This window comes from Helianthus annuus, chromosome 11, assembly GCF_002127325.2.
Source record: "Helianthus annuus cultivar XRQ/B chromosome 11, HanXRQr2.0-SUNRISE, whole genome shotgun sequence".
Lineage (NCBI taxonomy): Eukaryota > Viridiplantae > Streptophyta > Magnoliopsida > Asterales > Asteraceae > Helianthus > Helianthus annuus.
In genome coordinates this window covers 133,902,704-133,926,592 of record NC_035443.2, presented here as the reverse complement: position 1 = coordinate 133,926,592, position 23,889 = coordinate 133,902,704, and the positions used below count along the sequence as shown (strand labels likewise).

General features: G+C 39.6%; 1 protein-coding gene across 1 annotated transcript; it reads left to right on the top strand.

Moving 5' to 3' along the window:
• The first annotated feature begins 20,788 nt into the window (after positions 1-20,788).
• On the top strand, positions 20,789-23,821 carry LOC110887416 (PHD finger protein ALFIN-LIKE 1). The gene is made up of 5 exons (XM_022135066.1): positions 20,789-20,897; positions 20,983-21,015; positions 22,004-22,232; positions 23,021-23,141; positions 23,382-23,821. Exons 1-5 carry the CDS (start codon positions 20,789-20,791, stop codon positions 23,658-23,660), a joined length of 771 nt encoding a protein of 256 aa, XP_021990758.1. The 3' UTR covers positions 23,661-23,821.
• The last annotated feature ends 68 nt before the right edge of the window (positions 23,822-23,889 follow it).

Genomic DNA, 23,889 nt, shown 5'->3' with positions numbered 1-23,889 from the left:
CTACTGATCCTTACCATCCATTTCATGTGGGACACACTATAGAGGATGTTTTGATGTCCTTCGTTCATCAGCACGAGTCACACACGCAGCGTCTCCAGGAGCTCGAGAGAGCTCAGCTGCCACCATGTTCATGCCATGGTCAGATACACTCTCCTCTTCAGCCATGTCGATCATTACCCCCAGATTATGCTGCTCGTCTCTTTACACTAGAGCAGCAGGTTGCTTCTGTCATCCGTACTCAGCAAGCTATGGAGGAGGACTGGCTCCAGTTACGTCGCTTGCTTTACACTTACTTTCCCCCTCCTCCACCACCATTTGTATAGAGCTCATCAGTACTGCTTGTGTAGACGTTGGTGAGAGGACCGCGATTGCTTTTGGTTGCATAGCATTTTGGAGACTACATGATGATACTGACTTTTGACACATACTTGATGTATTTAATGTATTTGACACTGATTTGATATAGCTTTTGGACAGGGGTGATGTAGCCCCTAGTTGATTGATGATTGTATGACACAGTGATGTACTGATACACTTACGTTGTGGTCTCGATATATATGGCAATCGCAGTATTCTCATCATATTTGATTCGCTTGATTGCTTATTTACATTATTATGATATGGGATGTTGTGTATATTTTTATGACATGAGATGTTATGTGCTATTACTATTACTATATACGTACGCGTTACTATGGCCTGACCGACGTAAACACATCTTTAGAAGATGCCGCCAAGACGTCAAACACAGCAAATGCCCACTACTCAGGACGAACTACAGCAAGTCATTGCTGCAGCTATTGCTCAATATGCTGCCTCAAGGAGGAATGAGTGGAAGCAACTCTGGCAACACTGGCAACAACAACAATCCACCTCATGGGTGCACCTACAAACAGTTCTTGGACTGCAAGCCCGTAAACTTTGATGGCACAGGAGGTGCTGTCGCTTTTGTCCGCTGGGCTGAGAAAATAGAATCCGTTCTTCGCATGAGCAAATGCGCGCTGGATCAACAAGTCACTTATATCTCAGGGCTATTTTTGGATGGAGCCCTATCATGGTGGAATCTACAAGTACAGACACTTGGCGAAGCTGCTGCTGACGCACTGACTTAGGCTGAACTGAAGGAACTCATGCGCAAAAAGTACTGTTCTCGCGCTGAGATCCAGAGATTGGAGACCGAGTTCTGGCATCTAAAAATGGAAGGTTCAAAGATAGCTGAGTACGTCCAAAGATTCCACGACTTGTCGCATGTGGTACCCTACATGGTCACACCTGAGTTCAAGAGAATTGAACGCTTCATTTGGAGATTAGCTCCTCAAATCATCAGCATGGTGACCTCCTCCAAACCTGCGACTATCACAGAAGCCATTGATTTGAGTGTGGCTCTCACCGAGGAGGCAATTCGTTTGAACAAGTTTGATGAAGTTGAGACAAGGAAGAAAGAGACTCATGTGGAGTCGTCAGGTGGTAACAAGCGAAAGTTTTCGAACTTCAAGCAGGGCACTAGGGTGGTGGTTAAGAAAGGAGAGCAGAACGCGCCAGCTCAGGATACAGCTGGTGGTAGGAAGAAAGGAAAGGGATATATGGGTGCACAACCCAAGTGCAACTCATGCCAACGACATCATTCTGGTCGTTGCAGGTTAAGAGTTTACGAATCATGTGGGAAGACTGGTCATACGAAGGATTTTTGTTGGGCTAGTGCTGGCCGGGGAGGCCAAGGAGGATCTGGGAATAGGAATAATCGTGGTGGTAATGGGAACCGCCCCCAAGGAAACCATGGAGGTGATGGGAATCGGGTCAATCATGCAAACCAAGCAGGCGCCATGAATCGAAATCAGGGAAACAATCAAGCTGGAAACATTGGTGGAAATGGGCAGAGACCCGGATGCTTTAACTGCGGCGACATTGGGCACTACAAAAGGAATTGCCCGGAATTGAACCAAGCCCGCGGAAGGGTTTTCAACATAGAAGCAAGGGAAGCGCGCCAGGATCCCAATGTTGTCACTGGTACGTTCCTTGTAAACCAACGCTATGCATCCGTTTTATTTGATACTGGCGCCGATTATAGCTTCGTATCATTAGAATTTAAGAATATGCTTGGTTTAGCCGCTAGTAAGTTAGATACTCCGTACTCGATCGAATTAGCGAATGGGAAGTTAGTAGAAGCTAATGAGGTGATTCGAGGTTGCGTAATCGAGTTGGGAGAGCGCGAGTTCGCTCTAGATCTACTACCAGTCCAGTTGGGAAGCTTCGACGTGGTAGTAGGGATGGATTGGTTATCGAGTAACAAGGCCGAGATAGTTTGTCATGAGAAGGTCGTTCGTATCCCGACCGATGATGGTGAGACCATTATTGTTCACGGAGAGAAGCGTGAGACACCGTTGAGGATTATTAGCTGCCTGAAGGCAAGAAAGTGTTTGCAGAAAGGATGTGCTGCCTTTCTGGCACACATTGTAGATAAGAAGGCTGCTGAGCCAAAGATCGAAGACATCCCTGTCGTGAGGGAATACCCAGAAGTCTTCCCAAAAGATTTGCCTGGCTTGCCGCCTCAAAGACAAGTGGAGTTTCGCATTGACTTAGTTCCAGGCGCCGCGCCTGTGGCTAAGGCACCTTACAGACTTGCTCCGTCTGAGATGCAGGAACTCTCGACACAACTTCAAGAGTTGTTAGACAAGGGATTTATCCGACCGAGCTTCTCGCCTTGGGGAGCTCCAGTTTTGTTTGTCAAGAAGAAGGACGGTAGTTTTCGTATGTGCATTGATTACAGAGAGTTGAACAAGCTGACGATCAAGAATAGGTATCCCCTTCCAAGAATCGATGATCTGTTTGACCAACTACAAGGTTCAAGCTTTTATTCAAAGATCGACCTTCGATCTGGATACCATCAGTTACGGATACAGGAGGAGAGTATCCCAAAGACAGCCTTCAGAACCCGATATGGACACTACGAGTTTCGCGTTATGCCGTTTGGTCTGACAAACGCACCTGCAGTTTCATGGATTTGATGAATCGAGTTTGCAAGCCGTACCTGGATAAGTTCGTGATTGTATTCATCGATGATATTTTGATTTATTCAAAGACGAAGATGAGCACGAGCAGCATCTTAGAGCCATTCTGGAGCTGCTAAAGAAGGAACAGTTGTACGCCAAATTCTCTAAGTGCCAGTTTTGGCTAAGAGAAGTGCAATTCCTTGGGCACGTGGTGAATGGAGATGGAATCCACGTGGATCCAACCAAGATCGAGGCGATCAAAGATTGGGAAACGCCAAAGACGCCAACCGAGATTCGGCAATTATTGGGTTTGGCTGGCTATTACCGAAGGTTCATTGAGAACTTTTCAAAGATCGCTCAACCATTGACGCTCCTCACGCAGAAGGACAAGAAGTTTGATTGGGGAATCAAACAGGAGGAAGCATTTCAGATATTGAAGGATAAGCTTTGCAACGCGCCAATCTTAGCTCTACCGGAAGGTACAGATGATTTTGTGGTATACTGCGACGCATCGCGTCAAGGATTGGGTTGTGTGTTGATGCAACGCCAAAAGGTTATTGCCTACGCATCGCGTCAACTGAAGATACATGAAAAGAACTATACCACCCATGATTTGGAACTAGGCGCAGTGGTTTTTGCCTTAAAGATCTGGAGGCACTACCTTTATGGTACGAAATGTACGAACTTCACAGATCACAAGAGCCTCCATCACATATTCAACCAAAAGGAGCTGAATATGAGGCAAAGGCGATGGGTTGAGTTGTTGAATGATTACGACTGCGAGATTAAGTATCATCCAGGGAAGGCGAATGTGGTCGCCGATGCCCTAAGTCGAAAAGAGAGAATCAAGCCCATAAGGGTTAGGGCTTTGGAGATGGTTATTCGAACCGACTTTCCTCTGCGCATTCGTGCCGCGCAGAAGGAAGCTCTCAAAGAAAGAAACCTCGAAGAAGAGTATCTCCGTGGGATGGAGAAGTTATTGGTACCAAACAGGGAAGGAACGTTGTGTTTTGAGAAAAGGATTTGGGTTCCTCTGTTTGGTGGTTTAAGGAAGGTTATTTTTTATGAAGCTCACAAGTCGTGGTACTCTATCCACCCTGGAGCGGATAAGATGTACCAGGATCTTAAAGATTACTATTGGTGGCCTAGGATGAAAGGCGATGTGGCTGTTTATGTGAGCAAATGTTTAACTTGCGCCAAAGTTAAGGCGGAATACAAGAAGCCTTCGGGACTTCTGCAGCAACCAGAGATTCCCAAGTGGAAGTGGGAACAAATCTCTATGGATTTTATTACGAAGTTGCCAAGAACGCCAAGAGGCCATGACACTATTTGGGTAATAGTGGACCGCTTAACGAAGTCAGCACACTTCCTACCTATCCGAGAGAAGGATAATACGAGCAAACTGGCTGAAATTTACATGAGAGAGATTGTTATGCGCCATGGAATACCTCTCTCGATTATCTCTGATAGAGACGAAAGGTTCGTGTCAAGGATATGGCAATCCTTCCAGGAAGCTTTTGGCTCAAAGTTGAATCTGAGCACTGCTTTTCACCCGCAGACCGACGGCCAAAGCGAGCGGACGATTCAGACATTGGAGGACATGCTGAGAGCATGTGTGATGGATTTGGGCGGTAGCTGGGATAAGCATTTGCCTTTGGTTGAGTTCTCATACAACAACAGCTACCACACCAGTATTGGTGCCGCGCCATTCGAAGCCTTATATGGGCGCAAGTGCAGATCACCGCTTTGTTGGGCTGACGCAGGTGATAGACAGTTGGTTGGTCCTGAAGTGGTACAGGAAACCACAGATAAGATCGCACAGGTACGAGACCGCATCAGTGCGGCTCGTGACAAGCAGAAAGCCTACGCGGATCGAAGCAGGAAACCTCTAGAGTTTGAGGTTGGTGAGATGGTTTTGTTGAAGGTATCACCCTGGAAGGGGGTGGCACGCTTTGGGAAGCGTGGAAAGTTGAACCCGAGGTATATTGGACCGTTCAAGATCTTGGAGAGAATCGGGTTAGTAGCATACAAGTTGGACCTACCTGCCGAACTGAATGGTGTTCACGATACATTTCATGTATCCAATCTGAAGAGAAGTCCAACACAAGATACCGTTGTCATTCCTACCGACGAAATTCATGTTGACGACACGCTCCATTTCGTTGAAGAACCTGTCAAGGTCACGGATTGGAAAGTTAACAAGACCCACCGGAGCAGTGTCAAGCTCGTCAAAGTTCGTTGGAATGCTAGACATGGTCCTGAATTCACCTGGGAGCGTGAGGACCGAATGAAAGAGAAATACCCCCACCTATTTCCTGAGAACCCTGCTTCTACAAGCAGAACTTAAAATTTCGGGACGAAATTTTTCTAACGGGGGGAGAATGTGACAACCCTCACTAAACCAGGTATCCGTACGATTTAATTAATAAATAATTGCTGCTTAATTACTGTGCTTAACTGAAATTGCTAACGAACTGCTACTTGATTTCTAGTACTTGTATATTCCTGCATCATACTTTGATTGCCGTCACTACACTATTTACAAGTTGAACCTTAGTGACAAACATGATGCACTAAAGCATAGTAGCATTAGAACGGATAACCTATTGAACATGCTGATAAAGCCAGCATCAGGCAGACACTGCCTCTAAGGGCCTGTATGAGCCAGAAATATTTTACTACACCCATAGTGAGTGTAGGGATACAAGGGTTGCAGAACTGTGTCTCTAGGAATAAGACATAATGACTGGATGTGCCTAAAACGTACTCTAAGCACGAAACACAGTACTTTTATTAACATACTAGCTTCTGGCTAACTAATAAAGTGCCAAAACATGAGGAAAATATTCCTGACACTTTGCAGAATAAGATGTGTCACTAAAGCATTATTACGACACTTAAAAGCTTACTTAAGCACTTTAACGGATTACTATCCAACCGAACAACCGGACTATACCCGGAACATGTAAATATTGACAAAAATATTATTGGTCTTTTTCTGAGCCAGTTAGGGTCCCTGATTACCCTAACACCCGCTATAGAACGCATCACACCACTAACCGAGTTAACCCTAAATCTAACTTGGTTTAACTTAACTAAACTCTAACCATTTGATTGGATTTGAACTAGCATACCCCCCCCCCTTGGGCCGATCGGTCACATTGTGTCCAAGTGTAGTACCATTTTGATTATTTTAATTGCTTGTGCTTAATATCTAGATGGCATAGTAACCAATGGATTAAGATCTTGATTTTGTCTATAAAACTCAACATAAACACACAAGATCATTCTCATAACTCAACATCACAACTCTCTCTCTTTCCCCTTGCCATAGCTCTCAGCCGAACACCCCACGCCCTACACACCCATTTTCGGCTCTTGATCATTCCATTCCAACATCATACAAGTCTTTCGGGTTACGCATAAGGAGCCTTGGAGCAAACGGAAGTGGAAGGACCTCGTTATCTTGCTTTTATCCACCACCTTTTCGCCTAGAATCTTCCCTAGCCCCGAGCTAGAAGTATAACACTTGAAACTCATACTCGGATCATTCTAAAGTGGTTAATAAGATTTGTAACGGTTAAAACTCGGAAACTTGCATTTCGAATCTTTAAAGTCTACTAAAACATGAATATAGTTGGTTAAAAGCTTAATACTCGTGTAAAAGTTGTAGTACTTGGAAGTGATGATTATTTAGGCCTGATCTACGTTGTGGTAGCTCGGATCATCGTTTAACCTGACTTTGTTAAGATCATAGATCTTGACATAAGCTTGTTTCTATCGGTACAAGGGTTAAAAGGTGAAACTCTACCACACGAGAAACATGAACTTGTGTAAAAGTATTTTTACTTGTAAAATAGTATTTAAAACTAGCGGATCTACGTATGTACAAGTGGTATTGTCGTAGAACCAAGTGTCGAGAAAATCATGTTTTATAAAAGTCGGATGACACACTAACAAATATGATTTTTACAAACCACAAGTGTATAAACACTTGTGAAATGAAAAGTTTCGACAAAATAACAATCTTTGAGAAAGATGACGGGAAGTTGTAAAGGATGATTTATTCTAAAAACGAGGTTTTTACGGGATTAAACTATTTTATACAAAGATCCACCAAATATAACGGGATCTACACTATAGTTTTCGGAAAAACTACAAGTTCATGTGATTATGCGATTTACATACTTGTCGACTAGTTTGATGTGTCGGGAGTTGATTGAATGATTAAAGAAGTGTTGAAATGATTTTGTAAAAGAAAATGATACGCTTGAAAGCGTGGCCACCTCCAGTTACAGGGGAAACTCTGGCGAAATTTTTCTAAAATCTAACGCTTAGAATTATTTACAAGTGTTAGAACTATTTTTAATATGATTTCCAAATATATTTCGCCACGACTTATTTACTAATATTCGGAGGTGGGATTTTCACAAAACTAAACATGATAAATATATACTTAGTAAATATATTTTTCACCACACTGTTTATGATTATTTTGTGAAAATACATAAATATTATTTTTAGAGTAAAAATAATATTTCGAACGATAACAGCTCCAAAATAATACAAACGCTGACACGACAAACATATAAGTTACACCGGTAATTATTATTACCACTTAATCGTTAAAACGTAACTTACGCATTATACGGAAATATTCATGAACGCGTATTTTGTCAACGCATTATTTTGGAAGTATTATGTGAAGTGAAAATATAATATTTTTGAGAAAAATATTTATATTTTGGAAGTAGAAGTAAAAATATATTAAGTGGGACTTAATGATATAATACAAATACACATGTATTAAATCCCCCATCCTTGGGAAGGAGATTAATTACCAAAGTACATGCAAAATATAAACACGAAATAGTTGTCTAACTATTTCCCAAAAACTTAAACTATAAAGGTAAGGCACGGCCATCCGTCTAATAAAATTAGCATATGTAGGTCGTTGCACAGCTGCCTGACATTCGGAGTAGTTGGTATAGCGACGCACTGACTGTGAGTTCATGTCCCCCTTTTCTCTTAACTGTTTTCAGTTTTCTAAACTGCGGGGGTGAAATACATGTTACATTGATTATGAATACTTTATACATGGTATGGTTAGCGTAAGGAGGTTTGTTACTTAGATCATGTGAGTGGGTAGGCGGAAACTTGAGGCCATTAATCCTCATGGTAGGACCGAGGGACAGGAGCGGTAGATCTATCTGGGTGTAGCGAGCCCAGCCCCAGGTCCAGCATAACGGACCTTGGGGTGACTTAGTGCCCGACGCATAAATCCGCTAGGTTTGAGTCTTCCTACTTGCACTTCACACATATCAATGGCCTTGCAAACCATTGGTGATCTCTTTTTCCTTATCTGCTACATACCAGGGTTTTTGATAAATACAAAGGTTTGTTTACTCACTTTCGCATGAACTCGCTCAACATTATTGTTGATTTTTCAACTTACATGTATTTCAGGGAATTAAAGATCTGGCACGGTATGGCATGTTTTTCCCGCTGCATTAGTCTCCGAGGTCATCCAGGGTTCGGGGAATGTGACTCTTTCCTGGACAAGTCACAGTCCTTGAATCATGTTTATGTTAAGATTGAATTTGTAATGTTTGGTGAACAAGATTATGGTTGTTAGGGTGTTATCCCGTTAAGACAATGTTATGGTATTTTTATTTTAATGGATGATCTTGTATATTTTTAATTCATATAGCTTGGTTATGATTAAGCTAGGGTATTAAGAAGTCACACCAAATAAACCACGCTTCCGCAAAGCCAGGGTGTGACATAAAATAAAAGAAAACAAAAAATTTTCAAGATCCCGTCGTAAGCTACGGATCGTATACCGTAGCTTACGTTCCGTATGAAATGTTCGGACAGAAAGGCTGCTCCGTATCCTACGGCCTCCTACCATAGGTTACGGTCTGGTTTGCAGTTTTGTTTTCCAGTTTTGTCCTTAATACAAAAACGACCATAACTTTTAATCTGCTTATCTGTTTAACCTCCTGTTTCTTTCTACACGATCGTAATTTGTTCCTTTATATTATGGACTCAACATCCACTATCCATATCAAAAAAAATCTTAACTTATAAGCTTTCGGCTTATAATTCTTTTACAAAATTATTCGACCCGTTTTGGATTAAACCTCACTATTCAGTTGTCGGTTCCCTATTCTCGATGGATCGTCACAAAACTGATAATCAACCAAGGGTGAGAAATCCCCTTGATCAATTGGTTAAAAAGAAACAAGAATATATGTAGAAGAACACGAGAAAAAATATTAAAACCGATCTTCTGTGATTATCAAACAAATGTTTTACAATCACTCAAGATCAACCTGAGAACTCACAATCGAATTCTGTGTTTTCTTTAACTCTCACAATTTCGAATACTCTCTCAAATGTCTAAAAGTCTAACCTAAAACCTATAGCTTAAGGTTGTTTATATAGTCACAACCATGCTATTCGAATTGGGCTTTGGCCCGTATTCATTCTAAACAAAAACGGGCTACACATGCTAATTCAACTTGGACTGAACCGAACCAAACTCGGACTAGACTGGGCTTCTAATAATCTCAAAAACCTTAAATTCTTCGTAATCCAATCTTGTTTAATATCCAAAGACCAAACCAAGCTGTTGTCACATAACATGCACCAACATCACATCTTATGGCAAGGATTAATTTCGTACCATTTTACCCCTTCCTCGGGCTTACTAAACTTGCGTTTTAAGCTCCCATTACAGGTTTGCATACGGATTATTGTTCCGCTTGGTTAACTCTAACCAAGCATAAACCTTACTTTTCTTTACTTAAAGGAATCCATATCCTCTAAGTTTTAACCCATTCTAGGATTCATCAATTACAAATCCGTGTTTCCGTTACTCGGATTACGCTTTCAATCTATTAGTTTGTTCGCGTGAAAATCCATCACTAATGAACGAACCAATTATTTATTTTCTTTATTTTGATCCGTTCGGTTGTTTGTGTGAAATCCATCACTTATAAACATACCAAACATGTCGTAAATCGTTATTTCCTCATCCATCATGTATCAATAACCAAAACCATCAAGCAAAATACCGCGAAGCAAGAAAGCCACGTATCTTAAAGCTTTCCTTTAAACGGATGCCCGTTCCGACTTGGCCACTTGATGGTTCACCCAATTTGCCTATAGAGTTCAATCCAATTTATCCTTTAGAACTCATATTACAACATATTACACGCAAATTGTCAAACTTGTCAATTACGTGATTTCTTTTTTCAACAATTCAAGGTCACTTAGGCGTTACATCAAGCATCTTGTGGGCGAGATTTTATACTACAATTATCAAGTTCATGATTTAGCTATTAACCATATATTATCATCGTTTCAAGCCTCTATGTCTACTGTGTGTGATTAACACCTAGAATTCAACATCTTAACATCAGATTCTACCATTTCACTATCACAATTTAAGTGTTCATCATATTTATCAAAACCCATTTAACACAAACATGGTTAATTGTTTAAACACTTAAATTATGGCATTTAATCACTAATTTCTCATCTAGGGTTTGTTCCTAGACTTGTATACATTTCAATCTTGCCATAACATCTACAATTCATACTTGATTTGCAACTAGGGATGTTCATCAAAATTTCATAACATCACCAAATATCAAAATTTAACATACCTTGTGATCTCCTCACTTGGTGATCACTAATTTTGTTCATGCACTGATGTTAGGCCTGGTTTCCCTTATGATTTTTAAAGATTTGGTGATTTTTAGGGCTTAAGAAGTTCCCTCGTTGTTTCTCTATTCTTGGTCGACCAAAACACACACACTAGTGTGTATTTTGTGTCTTTAATTTTCTTTCTATTATATTTAGTTTCTCAATTGTCCATTTTAGTCCCTCACGTTTCACCAGTGGGCCCGGAGGGGATTACCGTGACGTAGTTGGCAACAATATAGTCAAACCACACAATATTTAAATGCACAGTGGAAGCATAAAGATAGATATATTCCAACCATTAAATGTAATATCCAAGTATCACAAATAGTCGAATATAATCCACAGTGGATCAAAATAAAATAGGAATAATGTTCAACAGATAATGGCATCCCAAGCTTGCGAGACTCTAACGATGCTAAGGAATGGCCAGCCTATTTCGTGTAGAACCTGCATTTAATCTTTTTGGGGAAAATACGTCAGTTTACACTGGTAAATACATTCAACCTACACTTTTTGTAAAAAAAGTTTTAATAGAATCGATTTGAATGCACAAGGCACAAACTCTTTATAACTTGGGATAATTAATCAATTAAATCTTGTAAAAGAATTACATGTTCACTATGCGTTCAGTCGCCCGGGTTGTGCCGGGTTTAAGGTTAACAGACACGCCACATAGCATAAAGCTGTGGCGGGAAAACCAACGGTTATACCTTTATAAATATAGACACATTGTCGGGTGTACGCCTACACCCGCGTGTCAAGGTCGTGGCCATTTCGTAAAATGATGCTAGGGATATCCGGGACATGGTCATTAAGCTCCCAAAGGCGTAAAGCCAACAAAACCAATTTTTAAACGGGTCACATTGATAATACCCAACTACTAATGAGTTAGGGTCAATTGCCCAACCAAGCGGTATTTTATATACCGTAACCCAAGCCCGTATAACGGAAAATAAGTTAAAAGTATTTACCTGAGCAAGTAGTAACCTCAATAAACAAATGCAAGTATCTTTTACTGGTCTCCTATTCTGGAACGGAGGTTTATAACAACCTATTAGAATCCTAACGGGTCTTTAATTTAGCCTTAGCTTAGACCGGTCAGTTTCAAAGGATAATTACGGTTTAATCGCGTGAAAGGCGAAAACTGGGAATGGAATGTGGTTTGGACCCAACAAGTTTGAAGACTTGTTTTATATGGGTAATATAACTACACTCTGGATTTTGAAGTATAAGCGATAAGGTTTGACCCGTTTCGGCTAGTTTATGTAAACTAGTTACATAAACCGAACCGTACGCGTAAAAGGCGTAACGGGTAACCGTAAGAGTCTTACACAAGTTTCCTAAGTTAATATGCCCTAAAGAGGTTGTGGTATCAGTAGGATACCTTCCATTATGCCCATAACGAGTTTAAATCCAATATACGCCCCGTGGGGGTATTTTGGTCATTTTAAAGATTATAAAAGAGATTTCCGAGTTCTACAGGAAATCTGAGTTTTCCGAACTGTTTATAAAGTCCAAAATACTCTATTTATTAATTAAAGTCAGTAGCAACTGGATTCGGGTCAAAATACCATGTAGAACTCATTTTACGTCCGAAAAGGGTATATTTGGTATTTACCGAATCAGTGCCATAACCGCAGGTTACGAGCAGGTTAAAAATAATTAAAAATCTTTAAAAATCCCAAAATATTATTTTACATCAGCGTGTAAAAGGTTTGGTGTCGAAATTTGGGTTTAGATAGGCTTTATGCTAATTGCGCCGTTTAATTACTAAAGTTTCCGTAATTGCGCTATTTAGCATAACTCCTATTCTAGACCTCGGATTGACGTGAATTTGGGACATGCTTAGAAATCAGTAACTAAGGTTGTTGTCCTTTCACATGTCCAAAATTCTCGTTTTAAAGTAAAAAGGGCGTTATGGTCAACTTTTAAGCACTTAACGGAAATGTGCAAAAGACTCGGACAAACAATGAACCGATCACAGAGGGGTATACCATCATTTAACCTGGTCCTAAGAGAGTCCTAAGGCATATCTAAATCATACCATATCGGGTCAGAACTGGAGTCAAAGCGAAAGTCAAAACTTTGCGACTTTCGGTTCCGAACCGGGTTAAAACAGTAAACGGTCGGATCAAACAAGCTTAGACCAGTTATAATACTTATTATCATGTTATATGAGTGTCAAAACAGGTTACACGCCATCTACATTACTGATTATGCATAAAATCGAAAGTTAGCATTCTATTGACTTTTTCTAAGCAACCTTGACCCGACATTTGGACTAGTTAGAGTGGGAATCAGAGGGTGCCCTTTTAGGGGTTTAATGCCCACATAATTACCAACATGTAATCTACCTTTGATTCGACAAATCACTGGACCATTTGTGATTTATCGTTAAGTCAATCGTTAATTACGACGGATTGACTTTTAAGCTATATCTAAGCAAAACTTAACCAAGAAAGGGTGGAGCACACTTACAAGAGTCCTATGCACGACCAGGGATGAGTATTGAAGGCACTTGAGCTCTAGAAATGATCAGAAGTGTTGTTTGAAGGTGTGAAGAACTTGTTGTTACAAAGTGGCCTCTTATAGTGTTCATTAGCCCTTAGATCTTTGACAACAAGTGCTATAAGTGTTCTTAGATCATCAACATGTGTCCCTGAGTGCTAGGGGTCATTTAGGGGGCGCCCATGTTGCTCATAATTGCTCCTAACTCGGTTAAAACACCAAACAGTGTTTCTGTCCGACTTTTCTGCATCTGGGAGGTTGACGCGGCCCGCCTAAAGGATCACTCAACCTTTACGCGGCCCGCCAAAATCCTTCTGACAAGCCCATATCTTCTACTGTCAATGCGGCCCGCGTAAGGGCCTTTGTTACTTTTACGCGGCCCGCCTGAGACCTAAAAGTGAGATTTTTCAAATCTTTTCAATTATTACTGTTGGCCTTTGGCGATTTGAAGGGGTAACTTTGCGTTTTGGGCCTCGTTAACTTACGTATAAGGGCCTCGTGACTTTTACCCTCGCCGTTAAGTCCTCGGTTAAATTATTACTACCCGAAAAGACCTAACTTTCAAAGTTGACACTTTTAACCCTTCGCATACGAATTCGATCATAACTTTCTCGTTTTAAAACGGAACCTTGCGAAATTTATATCGTACATTCTAGTGAGCGAAATTTACTGTTACAAAGTCTCGCGTTTGTTAAAGGGTCACTCAGAGGTATAACTTAAACATGTCGACACATTTAACCCCTGTAGTTTGTAATCTCTCACTTTCTTCCGCATTTCTTTCGGAAAATTTCGAGGTATTAAACGTGTAAACTTATAACACTTGTCAATACATTATAGGACGCAAAATTTCGAGGTGTTACAATCACCAACCTTAAACTAGTCAATGCAGCATTCTCTGTTTCAGCTTTAACCGCATCCGAGCTAAATTTTTGATATGACATGTCAGCATCACGATCTCGCATTCCGCTTGCTTGATCTAAGAATGTACAAAAACTCAACCGGCAATTGATAGAAACTTTAAATACCCCACTGATTAACTTCAAATCCGTGCTTCCCCCTGAAAATTTGATATCCCGTTTACCGTGATCAATGTTAACGCACCGTAAGAATGACAGATCCGTGTAAACGGTATTCTCCACAATTAGCAAATCTTCCTCGGAAAACAAATCATCTGGTAATGTAATCCAATCTCTGAAGCATTCGTCCACAATCAGATTCATCTCCTCGGATAATCGAGATCTCAGAAGCTATCATCCACGATCACTCTGAGATCTCTGATGCTTTCATCCACGATCAGATATCAAAATCTTAGATTATCTTGATCTCGAAAGCTTTAACCCACGATCAGATTCACATTCCCCCTGACAATCTGAATTCGAAACCACACGAATACTGTTGCAGCGTCACTAATTTCAAAAATGCTAGAACATCTGAAAATTTTTATTCCCCCTCATTTTTGCAAATTCTATCACTGAATTCCCCCTCATACTGAGCAATTCAGTCCTCTTTCACCTGTAAAAACCTCGACGATGCTGAAAATATGACACTTTCCTCAAAACATCAGTTTTTTCATCATTGCGGATTTTACGTTTTGGCCCATAAATAGTCAGATAACCTGAATGATAAACATTCTGCACCAGTATCATAACTACCACACTAATTTCCACAATCCGTGATCGCATCATCAAATATGTTCATTGAAGCCCCAGACGGTGTTCCCGAACAACCCAGCTTGGTCGTTAAAAACCAGAAAAAATTTTCAATCGCCAAATTTTTTCTAGAGACTCTCCTCGTCGTTGTGATAAAAAAATGCATTTTTTAGGCATTTGTTCATCCGATCGAATGGGTTTATATGATTCGGATGATCATCCTCTCGGGTGGTCATCCGATTGAATGGAAAAAGGGACGAACTTGTGTTTGTGGATCGGATGGTCATCCGATAGAATGATCATTCGAGTGAAAACCAACTAATCAATCAAACACAAGATAATGATATAGCTCGGATGGTCATCCGATCAGATTATGTTCAAACAGCTCAAGAACACTACAAATCACGTTTTTTCGATCCAGAATCTTTATTTGTCTGAATTTCATGATGAAACTTCATAGGATTGTGCGCAAATCAATTCCGAACAGATTGATGTCTTCAATTCAAAAATCCATCCGTGAATTGACCTTTATTTTGATGATTTCTCTGTTTTAACGTCAAAACTCCTGTTTAACCCAAAATTGATGAGCTTGGGTGATTTAACTGACTGTTAGATCGATTAAATTGGTACTGTTGCTCTGATACCACTGCTAATCCAGGAACCAGCAAGTTTGACAGAGCCTCGGTCCCGATACGACGTGTTCGGTGCGTTATTATTACTAAGAAAATAGTAGAAGATAGATACCATTGACACTGGAACTATCATGTACATTCATCGTAATTTCTCCGAATGTGCCTTCGGTAGTAAATCCTTCTCAATTTTAGTTAGGGATTTGTGGCCGTCGCTTATATCGGCTTGTGTAATGTTGATTTCACATAAATTTATCATTTTTTATCGTGTGTTTCTTGATAAGAATTATCAAATATGGTATGGTTTGATGAAAAATGAGACCATATCATAATTTCTCAAAGGTTAGGAATCAACACTATGTAATTATAAAGATTCTATAGAATCATTTAATTATAAAGATTCTATAGAATCATTTGTAATTTACTCTTTATAACATTTTTATCCGTACAACAAATATGTGGACCACGTACATTCTATTTTTTGCATGTGATAAATGGTCACAACATTTGTCTTATAACACTTAAATGGTTGCATGTGATAGTTGGTCACAATGTACCTATGACGTTTGTAAGTTTTAACCTTTGAATAGTTTATCTTTTATTTCCATAAGAATACATTAGTTGACTATAATGATTAAAGAAGTGTTAGACTAATCATTAAAAAAGCAAACGTGTCTAGATAAGGTGTTGCAACCCTTCAACACCTATGTGAAGTGCTTTATGGAGACAATCAAGTTATAGAATTAAAGTCACTTTTAACACTAAGACTATACATAGTGAAGAGCGTTAAAGTTGTTAATCAAGGTGTCACAGCTCTAAGAGGAAGAATTCTAAATCCTATTACATCTATAAGATAGAGAGGTAAAGTCCTTCCTAGGAGAGTGAAGCAACGAAGGCTGGAAGTAAGAACTCTAAACTTTCTCTTTAGGTATCCCCCCTCCGTACCCTGTGTGAAGGAGCTGTAGAATCAGTCCTAGCTATCTGATAATAGCAGCTGGGATCACAGAGAGTAGCCAACCCAGTCCAGTAGCACAGTCCTACAAGCCAACGGTTGCTAACTTTCTTTCAAATAAGATCTGTCCCAGCTGGCATTATTCTTTAAACCACCTTCTCTTGATGTAGAAAAATCCCCTTTATTTGAGGGTAATACAGAATTAGCTCTATCTTATCCAATGGGAAACTTTAGAGTTCATCCTTTAGCTGTCCAGGCAGTGCAGTACTTCCTCTCGAGATATTGGTGTATAGATCCTTCCCAGCCGGACAAGGAGCCTGTGTTACTAATTGGCTTGATAGTTCAAGTAGTAAAGGAGGTCTGTGGTAGTCAAGTATGTCTGTGGCTAGAGGAGAAAAGCAGTGAATCTTAGTACCCTGTAAGCGTGAAGTCAGGCTTTTCTAACTCCTAGTCAGCTAGTAGAAGGATAGAGACTAAAGAAAGTTAGTTTACCCGAAGCAAAGTCAAGAGAGAAAGGTGGTAGCTCTCCATGCAAGCTATTCTAGCAAGTCTTCTGTGGAGGAGGAGTAGCACTAGGCAAGTAACTTATTTCACTAGTTGAGATACACAGATTACTCAAGGTTGTACGAGCTGTAATAGTAGTTGAAAGGACCTTTGAATACACATTGGACCTTGGAAATCACAATCTTAATGGGCCTATACCAGAGAATCTTGCTGACTTGGCTCAACTACAATGCCTAGTTCTTTCTCATAATAATCTATCCGGGTCGATTCCTTCCAAGTCATCTTTGTCTTTTTCTCAGGTTAATATACCTGATTTCTTTAGTCTCTATCCTTCTACTAGCCGACTAGGAGTTAGAAAAGCCTGACTTCACGCTTACAGGGTACTAAGATTCACTGCTTTTCTCCTCTAGCCACAGACATACTTGACTACCACAGACCTCCTTTACTACTTGAACTATCAAGCCAATTAGTAACACAGGCTCCTTGTCCGGCTGGGAAGGATCTATACACCAATATCTCTACAGCTCTTTATGGGCTGGGGAAATCTCCTAAATTACAAGAGAGGAAGATAGAGTTAGCATTGATTGGGAAGGAAGGAACTAGTAATCCATTTAAGAGGACTTTACCCTAGAAAAAGTAAAAGGGAGGGAAGGAACTGACTTTTTCTAACTCGGAATGAATTGGAAGTGCGAGATGCACTAATCGGAAAGAGACTCTCTCTTGACCTGACTTTCCCTATTGGCTTTGACTGCGGTAAGTAATTCACTCAAACCGATTCCATTTATGGATACTTGGAGGGTTCTGGCTCATCGCAATTCCATTTCTTAAAGTGCAAGTCCAGTTTTATCTTTTTATGAAAGTGAAAGTCAGGTTAGCCCCTTCTTTCAATTCCAAAGATGCTCTCAAATTGCTGTTAAAGATTATTTTACCCTAAGGCTTCTCGCGGTCAGGCAAGCGTGGCAGAGCGTAGCATGTATCCAGCCATCCGAACTACTTACTGAAGGGCAAGCACCAACGAATTACTCACTTCATTCACAGCGCGGGGGAGAGACAACGGGGAGGAACCCAACTACAAAAGGTACATCGAACTCGAATGAACCAGAAGGCTTCCTCAGTAAGAAACCATAAGTCTAAGCAAGAGACTTACAGGGCTTCATTCATGAACACACTATGGGAGAGAAAGCACCCTCATCGAGCTGATCGACGTCGAGTCTCATACGGGGATCTTCTAATGCTCCAGATCACTCTATCAACCCATTCCAGTCCCACCTTTGCTGCAACTCATCAGCTATAGCCAGTAGCTAGGAGTTCTCACTTCAAGCGGATATTCGATAAATACAGCACCTCTAGTAGTTGGAGAAGGAGATAGGCCGCCCACCTATTCGATCATATGCCATACTTTCATCAACAAAGAATGGAAACCTGCCTGCTAACAGCAAAGGATATAGCCATTCCAAATCCACCCAACAACAACCGTTGCTTCCGCCCCCTGTCCTTCTCCTTAGTTTCTAAACTAGCAGAATCGCAGGACATCAAAAGTGGGAAGTTTCTTGTTGGTTTTTCTTCCTCACTCTCGAATAGGTGAACTTGGTTCGTTCAATTCTTAGGGAGAAGAAGGATGGGAATGAATGGGAAGACTGGAGTAGTCTCTTCATTAGCCGGAAGGAATTAGTCTCCACTAGCCTCATTCGAAGAACGAATAAGAAAAGGCTTACTGTTTAGGTAGGATAGATCGATGTGGTCCAATGGCTAAAGCTCTGCCAGCTTCTTGTAGACTTACTTCTCTTTAGGCTCCGAGTTCTTTATTTCTTTTTTTCTTTCTTTTTGTTTTTTTGTTTTTTTGTTTTTGTTTTTCATTATTCTTCGCCACTAGTGGCAACGAAGTTCTTGGTAATTAGCAAGGGGGAAGGAAGATCTCCACTCATTTCATTCATTCAGTACCTGCGGTGAGGCGCGACCCACAACAAACGAAGGGGGAAAGCTTGCTTTGCTTGGCTTGCTGTAGCCCTATTTTTAGGCTTGGTAAGCGTAAGCTATTGTTGTAGGCTCGATGCTAAAGTGCAGTGGGCTAGCTTTAGTTTGCCTGGTCTGGTATCGATGCATGCAATAGGAGTTCTAGTCTTGCTATATGTCTGAGCTTGTTCCCCTCTATACAGTGAAGGTTCGAAGACTAGGCGAAGATCGGAGACTAAACACGAATCATCAATTCCTTTGACCATTCGTTTTGAGCCTCCAATTCTTTTAGAAATGCTAACGAGGTTCAATGATGCTGACGAAGGGAACCAGCTGAAAGGTTATCAAAGGCAGGCGCGTAACATAGGCAGACTCATAGGAGAAGGCTGTGCGTGTAAATCCCAACTAGAGAGCTCCTTTTCATTCGATTTCTATACTATAAAGGGCGGCTACTCGACCTATTTGAAAAGAAATAAAATCAAAACCCTTTGACTTAAGTCCTTAACTAAAGATATATTTTGTAAGAACACCCGTAGTGGTTGCCTTTTGGGGCGTTTTTTGTGCTCAATCACACCCAATATCGCCCACATACCACTACACATGGGCGTGTTTGGGGCGTTTTTGGTTATGGCGTTTTTTAAATCATGCCTAATGGGGGTTTTTGTTGTCCAATCATATTTCAGCTTCTATTATTTGGCCAATAAGATTTTTTACATGTTTTTTTTATTTTATTTAATACAAACATAATGCCCCACAATCCTCACATCTCCACTACACTCATTTTAGAAAACGCCCCATAATGCCTCATTGCTGACTGGGCTGCCACATGGCGCAAAACGCCCAAGGGTGAATATTGCCCACTACGCATGGTCTAATGGTTGTAAAATAAGGTCTCGAAAGCCGAGTACTCACCGAGTACTCGCTACAAGGCTTGAGACACGAGTACTCCTTGTCTAGGCCAATTACTCTTCGAGTACTCTCCGCCTAGACCGAGTACTTCCCGCATACTCTCAAATCCGACTATGAATCCCTTGATATTATTAATTTCTTTCAAACTATTTTCATTTACTACAATAGCATTTAGATATATCAATAAAGCAATACATACAATACGATGAATAACAAATAATGGTTTGAAGAAACCCAGTTTTTAACAAAGTAGAACTTAGTTTTTCGTTCCATTCTTTATGCTATGATGCTCTATTTAAATTTATTTTCTTAGTTAGTAACCAAGTCTTAATTCAGGTGTGCATGAGACGGTTCAGTTTTAAACCTAAACCAATACCAAAATAGAAATTTTTAGCTATGTGTTTCCTAAAAATCGATCAAGTTTTTATTAAAAGCCACCTCTGTTTCCATGCTAACCTTTACAAAAACACACAATAATAAAACAATACTAAAACTTTAGTAGAACTTATATTTAAAATTTTATATTCTAATAAAACATTAAACTTAGAAGGTGATATATATTCTTACAAAAATAAATAATATCAAACTAATATAAAAACTTTTATTTAAGATAATTGACACAAAATCTTCTATTTTGTCCCTCCCGCCATTTTCAGTTTTTCCTTTACATTTCATAAAACACCCATAATCCTTTTCAACCACAAATTTAATTATGATATACAAATTTAAATTTTAAATAAAATTTATGAACGAACTTAGCGTACAATATTTGTTTGTGATTTAATTAATATGATATACAAATTTAAATATAATTTCCCCCCACATATTCAACAAAATTGACACAAGAAGACTATTCTTCTCTCTCCCGCCCTTTTCAGTTTATCCGTTACATTTCAATAAAACCCCCATCATCCCTCCACAACAACACTCACAGAATCATTCACTCTTAAAATTCCAATACAAATTGCTTTCTTATTCGCTATGGAAGCCGCTTCTGGTTCTTCGTCCTCTCGGAATCCTACTACAATTGAAGAGATCTTCAGAGATTACAAAGGCCGTCATGCTGGTTTGGTTCGCGCGTTAACCCATGGTACTTAAATTCCTAACCCTCGTTGTATCCTTTTCCGATTGATTCAAGTTACTGATGATCTTCTTTGTTGTTTGAATTTTCTCAGATGTTGATACATTCTTTGCTCATTGTGATCCAGGTATGTTTATAATTGCATACATTCGCTGTCACTACGGTTATCTGTTTTCGATCAAATAAATTTACAAATTTATGTAACGTGTAGTAAGATTCTAAAACTACAAATTTACAACCGATATTAAGTAAAATTGTGGGTAAATTGTGTTGAAATTCTGTTCCAGATATCTTGAATTAAGGTTTACTTATTTTAAGTTCATAGTTTGTTAATTGATTAGGGGCGTTGGGTCGGGTTGGTGGGTCAAATTAGAACACATCATGGACCCAAAAATCGTGTCTACACATGAACCCGAACTCGATATTATTATTTGTAGACTGACATGGACACGGCCCATTTAACCCATTATTTTTATTCTTTTGCATATTAGTATTGTAGAACAACAAATTTACAACCAAAAATACAAATATGTAATTATGCATAAACTTTAAAGTTTAAACTGTAGAACTTAATGGTAATTTCTTTTTTAACTTTTAGATTTTGGCTATTATGACATAAAAGTCTATTGTGGAAATTATAAGAAATTCATATTTCTTGGCAGTTTTTTTATATTCAGAAATTTTCAGTTTGAGCTATGAACAAAGATTATCACTATTAATTGATTAATAAGGGCTGTCGGATCGTGTTAGTAGGCCGAACCCGAACACGACACGACACGGGTATGTTGGGTTGACAGCGCAACCCGTTCAACCATGTTTTTGCATCTCAATATTCTAAAATTACAAATTTACAACCAAAAGTACAAATGTGTATAAAATAATTGTGTTAATTTCTTTTCGTACTTCTATATTTTGGTTCTTCCACTTTATATTATTGATATAACACACATTCTAAAAAGAATTTTATAAAAATAAATAGGTTAAACGGTGAACCCGCCGTGAACCATCAGGCTGACCCAAACCTGGCTCTTATAGCTAAACGTGTTTGTGGTTCCGACACGATTTGTTTGAAAGTTTTATTTAATACTCTTGAATGTATGGTTGTGTGGTTACAGACAAAGACAATCTATGTTTATATGGATATCCAAATGGAAGTTGGGAAGTGACTCTTCCAACAGAGAATGTCCCGTCAGATATTCCCGACCCACCACTTGGAATCAACTTTGCAAGAGATGACATGGACCGAAAAGATTGGCTCTTCGCGGTTGCAATCCACAGTGACTCGTGGTTGATTTCTATGGCTTTCTTTTATGCCTCATGGTTGTCGCTAAATGCAGCTGATAGGTTCTTACTTTCTTTCGACATTCCTTACTGATTCATACTATTTACCACCTACATAGCACGAATATGGGTACGGGACTGGGGTACGGGGACGATATGGGTACGGGGAATGGCAAAACTAAAAAATATAAGATACAGGTACCGCAAAAAAATAATTTAAAAAAATAAAAGTATATTAAACAAAGTCCCAAAAATAAAAATATATTAAACAAAGTCCAAAAATATATTAAACTTCAAAAACACTACATCAACCATAGGTAATTAATTATCATTAATCAAAACGTTTTCAAATTCCGGTTCATCTAGCGAAAGATCGGCAACCTCTAAAAACCCAACATCTTCGATGAATGATGAATACTCGAATAGAGATGATGATTAGACTTGATGTACGTGAATGTTTAGAACAGCATATATATTTATAGAAGGCCGACGTAGCATATATAATTATAAAAGGCCGACTTACGTATTTGGAAGTTAAAAGGTTAAAACCCTAAATATTTTAGAAACGTCCCCCATACTCTGTTTTGGAAGTACCCAATATCGGGTACGGTTTTGTAGAAGTCCCCAATATCCGGGTACGTTTGGGAAACGTTCCCGAGCCGTCCCCTACGCGTTTCTGTCCTAGAGCCGTCCCTGGGACGGGTACTCGATGCAATATGCAGTCCCCGTGCTTCATAGTTTACCACATATTGATGATGAAAGACAATTGTAGATGAGTAACTAATAAGATAAGGTTAAAAGTAGTTTGTGCTGTCGCTTATATAGTGTTTCTAAGAAATCTCTTGTTACAGGGATCGTTTGTTTACCTTGATCAACGATCTGCCCACGGTGTATGAGGCTGTAAGAGAATGGTTAGCTGTACAAGACAAAAGTAGTGAAGTTAGCGGAAGCAAATCTAGGATACCCCTAAAGGTAAGAAAATTTAAATGTGTACTAGTCTGTCTCTACTATAGGTAAATACGATCATAAAAGCTAGAATTGTTACTTTATTTGTTAGTATTCGGGTGGTTAAAATGAATAGTTATTGTATGGGTTAAAACGGGTCGACTTGGCGACCCCAAAAATTTCTGTTTAAATCTTTTTTCCATTTTTGAAGTAGTTAGTGTCATTTAAATATGATAAATTGTCATTATGATCATATGATATTTGCAGAGATCAAGGGATGGGCAGAGTAAAAGTACCTCAAATATGTTAGAAGAGAGTGACGCGGAGAATGAAGAAGAGCACAAGGTGACACTATGTGGCAGCTGTGGTGAAGCCTACTACAACGGGGATGAGTTCTGGATCGCGTGTGACTTCTGTCAGTTATGGTATCATGGCAAGTGTGTGAGTGTCACACCCACAATGGCCGAGAAGATAGACACGTACAAATGTCCTTTCTGTACCCAGAAACGAACCAAACAATATTCTGCAGTAACTGGCTGGATTTAGCATACTACCACCAGTTTGACAAAGGAGCCATAACCTGGATAAGAGGTATAGATTACATTAAGGTTATGCTCATTTGCAGATTTTGGAGAACAAATAAACAGTTTTTAATCTGATATTGATAAAAGTTTACTTTCATTACATGTAAATATACAATTTCATTTTGTTTATGCTACCTCAATTCAGTTAAGGATCAAAGTAGAAACCTCCCTAACTTCCTCTAAAGCAGAAC

Bases quoted from the DNA above. Each gene is read 5' to 3' on its own strand.
- LOC110887416 (XM_022135066.1), top strand. From the start codon at position 20,789: ATGGAAGCCGCTTCTGGTTCTTCGTCCTCTCGGAATCCTACTACAATT. The intron at 20,898-20,982 runs GTACTTAAATTC...GAATTTTCTCAG, and splicing joins GGTTCGCGCGTTAACCCATG to ATGTTGATACATTCTTTGCT. The intron at 21,016-22,003 runs GTATGTTTATAA...GTGTGGTTACAG, and splicing joins CTTTGCTCATTGTGATCCAG to ACAAAGACAATCTATGTTTA.